The sequence below is a fragment of the Myotis brandtii genome, unplaced genomic scaffold, assembly GCF_000412655.1.
Source record: "Myotis brandtii unplaced genomic scaffold, ASM41265v1 scaffold68, whole genome shotgun sequence".
Classification (NCBI taxonomy): domain Eukaryota; kingdom Metazoa; phylum Chordata; class Mammalia; order Chiroptera; family Vespertilionidae; genus Myotis; species Myotis brandtii.
The window spans coordinates 549,170-552,140 of NW_005370657.1; the positions used below are offsets into that span (position 1 = coordinate 549,170).

The window sequence follows — 2,971 nt, forward strand, 5'->3', positions numbered from 1 at the left end:
TCACAGCCTATGGAGGGGGGGAGGGGGCTGTACAAGTGATAGTGCTCACAGCCTATGGAGCGGGTGCTGTTTATTACCCTCATTTTTCAGCTCAGGAGACTGCTGTTTAGAGAGGCAAAGCCACTTGCCAAGGTCACACAGCACATCAGTGGGACTGAGACTGGAGTCAGGTCCCTGTGGTTCTGCAACCACTGACTCCCCTGACAGACCCTCCCCAGGTGCTCCCAGCCCCCCACTGAGCCCCCTGAGAACCCCAGAACCTGCTTTGAGCGCTTTCTACCACATTCCTTCCCGCAGAGTCGGCCCGGGGGACCATTTGTGACGGGTTCCCAAGGGTTTCTTACCCCTCTAAGCTGTATGCCAGACTTTGCACAAATGTGCTTTTGGGGGTGGGGTGCTGTAGCGTTCATTGGATTTCCAGAAGAGGCCATGATCCCCAAACTGGTCCAACCGCCTCATTTCACAGAGGGGCACACCGAGGCCCAGGGCAGGGTCCTAACTTGGTCAGAGTTGCAGAGCAGGTTGAGGCAGAGCAAGTTTCTTGACCTTGGGGCCTGGGTTCCAGCTAGTGGGGAAGGGTAGTAGGGGAGGGGCGGGGGCAGTCCTCCCTCCCTCCCTCTGAGCCCTCCTGATCCCTGGGCCCTCCTCCGCCCACAGTTCACAGAGGAGAAATTCGGCCAGGCCGAGAAGACCGAGCTCGATGCCAACTTTGAGAACCTTCTGGCCCGGGCGGACAGCACCAAGAACTGGACGGAGAAAATCCTGAGGCAGACGGAGGTGCTCCTGCAGCCCAACCCCAGTGAGTGCAGGGGGCTGGCCCTGGGGCCAGGGCAGGAGGCTGTGGCTGAGGCGGGAGGTGGGCCTGGCCGGTGGGAGAGATGCCCGTGGACTTAAGGCGGCTGCGGGCAGTCCCGGGAAAGACAACAGCGGAGTGGGTGCTGGGCTCTCAGATGTGCTCTCCGGGGGCAGAGGAGATGCTGGGTTAGCACCGAGGACGGGGACGGCCTGGGAACTAGAACACTTGGGAGAAGAGGCAGGAGAAACAGCAGCAGGGCCGTCTGAGAGCCGGCAGCGAGGCCCAGCGAAGGCAGAGGGCTTGCCCAGGCACCCGCAGCACTCAGCACCAGCACCAGCATCAGCACCAGCACCAGCACCAGCAAGCTCAGGGGAGCCCGGGTGCACGGGTGTGGGTGGAATTGCTGGTCTGTCTGCAAGCCCGCTGTGTGCAGGCCCAGGTTGCTCACACGCTTACCGCGTTCTGTAAGTGCTATTGTAATGAGGAGCCATGGCGGCCCTGACTTGGGGACCTGGGGCCGGCATTTCACGTCTGAGCGGAGGCTTCCTCCTCTCCAGTGTGAAGGATTCCACAGGGTCGAAGGCCTGCCTCACAGGAGTGGGCGTCTGCCAGGGAATATTCTGGAAATCCCAGGGCTGCTGTGGGCAGGCCCTGCTCTGGGCCTGTTTCTGTCCCCATGGCTTTCATCCTCGGGGTGGACCGAGGAGCCCTGTGACTCGGCGTGTGCCCCCCGCAGGTGCCCGAGTGGAGGAGTTCCTGTACGAGAAGCTGGACAGGAAGGTGCCCTCGCGGGTCACCAACGGGGAGCTGCTGGCTCAGTACATGGCGGAGGCGGCCAGCGAGCTGGGGCCCACCACCCCCTACGGTGAGCCGGGCCCCTCGGCGGGTGGGCGCCATGGCCTCTCCCCCTCTAATTCTCCTCCCTCCCCGCCCAGCACTCGTGAGGAAAATGGAGTGAAAAATGAGGTCTCTCTTACTCAGTCTGGTTTGTGTGCGGTGTGTAATGGGCTCATACTGCGTGTCCGTTCTTCAACCTGGTTTTCATTTTATTTATTTATTTTTTAATATATTTTTATTGATTGCAGAGAGGAAGGGAGAGGGAGAGAGAAAGAGAAACATCAGTGATGAGAGAGAATCATTGATCGGCTGCCTCCTGCACACCCCCACTGGGGACCCAGCCTGCAACCTGGGCATGTGCCCTGACTGGAATCGAACCTGGGACCCTTCAGTCCGCAGGCCGACGCTCTACCCACTGAGCCGAACCAGCTAGGGCTGTTCTTCAACCTGGTTTTTAAACGTGGCAATTCACTCTAGATATCTGTGCACAGTAGCTCCTATAGAGCCACCTCAGTCTTTATTTTTCTAATTTGTGAAAAGTTTTATTGAGGTATAATTTTTTATATACCATGAAATGCACCTGTTTTAAATATGCAATTCAGTGATTTTGAGTTAATTTTGAGTTCAATTTAAAGAACATTTCCATCATCTGCAAAAAAAATCGCTTCTGTCTACTTAGAGTCAGTCTCCACTGTCCACCCCGGCCAACCTCTCGTGTGCTTTGTGGCCCTATTAATCTGCTTGGTCTAGACATTTCATACAAATGGAACCGTGCATTATATTGTGTTTTGTATCTGGCTTCACTTAGCATCATGTCTTGGAGGTTCATCCCTGTTAATCGTGTGTTTGGGGATTTCGTTCCTTTTTACTGCTGACCAGCGTTTCATTACGTGGATGCGCCACCGCGTTTTCTTTATCCGTTCCCCGTTTGATAGACATTTGGGTTGTTTCCCTATAAACACTTTCATACCAACCTTCGTGAGGACAGATGATTTCACTTCTCCTGGGTATATACCCAGAAGTGAAACTGCTGGGTCGTATGGTACATTTAATGTTTTAACTTTTCAACAGATCACCAAACTCTTTCCCAGAGTGGCTGTGTGATCTTACCTTCCCACCAGCAGTGTGGTGTTTGACTTTTAGACATTTGTGGATTTTCGAAGTGTCCTTCTGTTGTTGATTCCTGATTTCATTGCACGTTGGTCAGAGAACGCACTTTGTATGATTTTAATGCTTTTACACTTACTAAGACTTGTTTATGGCCTAGAACAGCGGTTCTCAACCTGTGGGTCGCGACCCGTTTGGGGGTCGAACGACCCTTTCACAGGGGTCTCCTAA

At 54.7% G+C, this 2,971-nt stretch overlaps 2 protein-coding genes across 8 annotated transcripts in view; both read left to right on the top strand.

The window, feature by feature from the left end:
- The window catches only part of ZDHHC12 (zinc finger, DHHC-type containing 12), a 590,635-nt gene that overhangs the window by 371,849 nt on the left and 215,815 nt on the right, over positions 1-2,971 (top strand). The gene's annotated exons all lie outside the window — the stretch shown is intronic.
- SH3GLB2 (SH3-domain GRB2-like endophilin B2) overlaps positions 1-2,971 on the top strand; it is a 15,586-nt gene that overhangs the window by 3,067 nt on the left and 9,548 nt on the right. For all 7 annotated transcript variants that reach the window (XM_005881372.2, XM_005881374.2, XM_005881376.2 and 4 more), the window contains exons 2-3: positions 658-799; positions 1,533-1,661. In XM_005881372.2, coding sequence (XP_005881434.1) covers positions 658-799; positions 1,533-1,661 — 271 coding nt within the window. The remainder of the gene's footprint in view (positions 1-657; positions 800-1,532; positions 1,662-2,971) is intronic.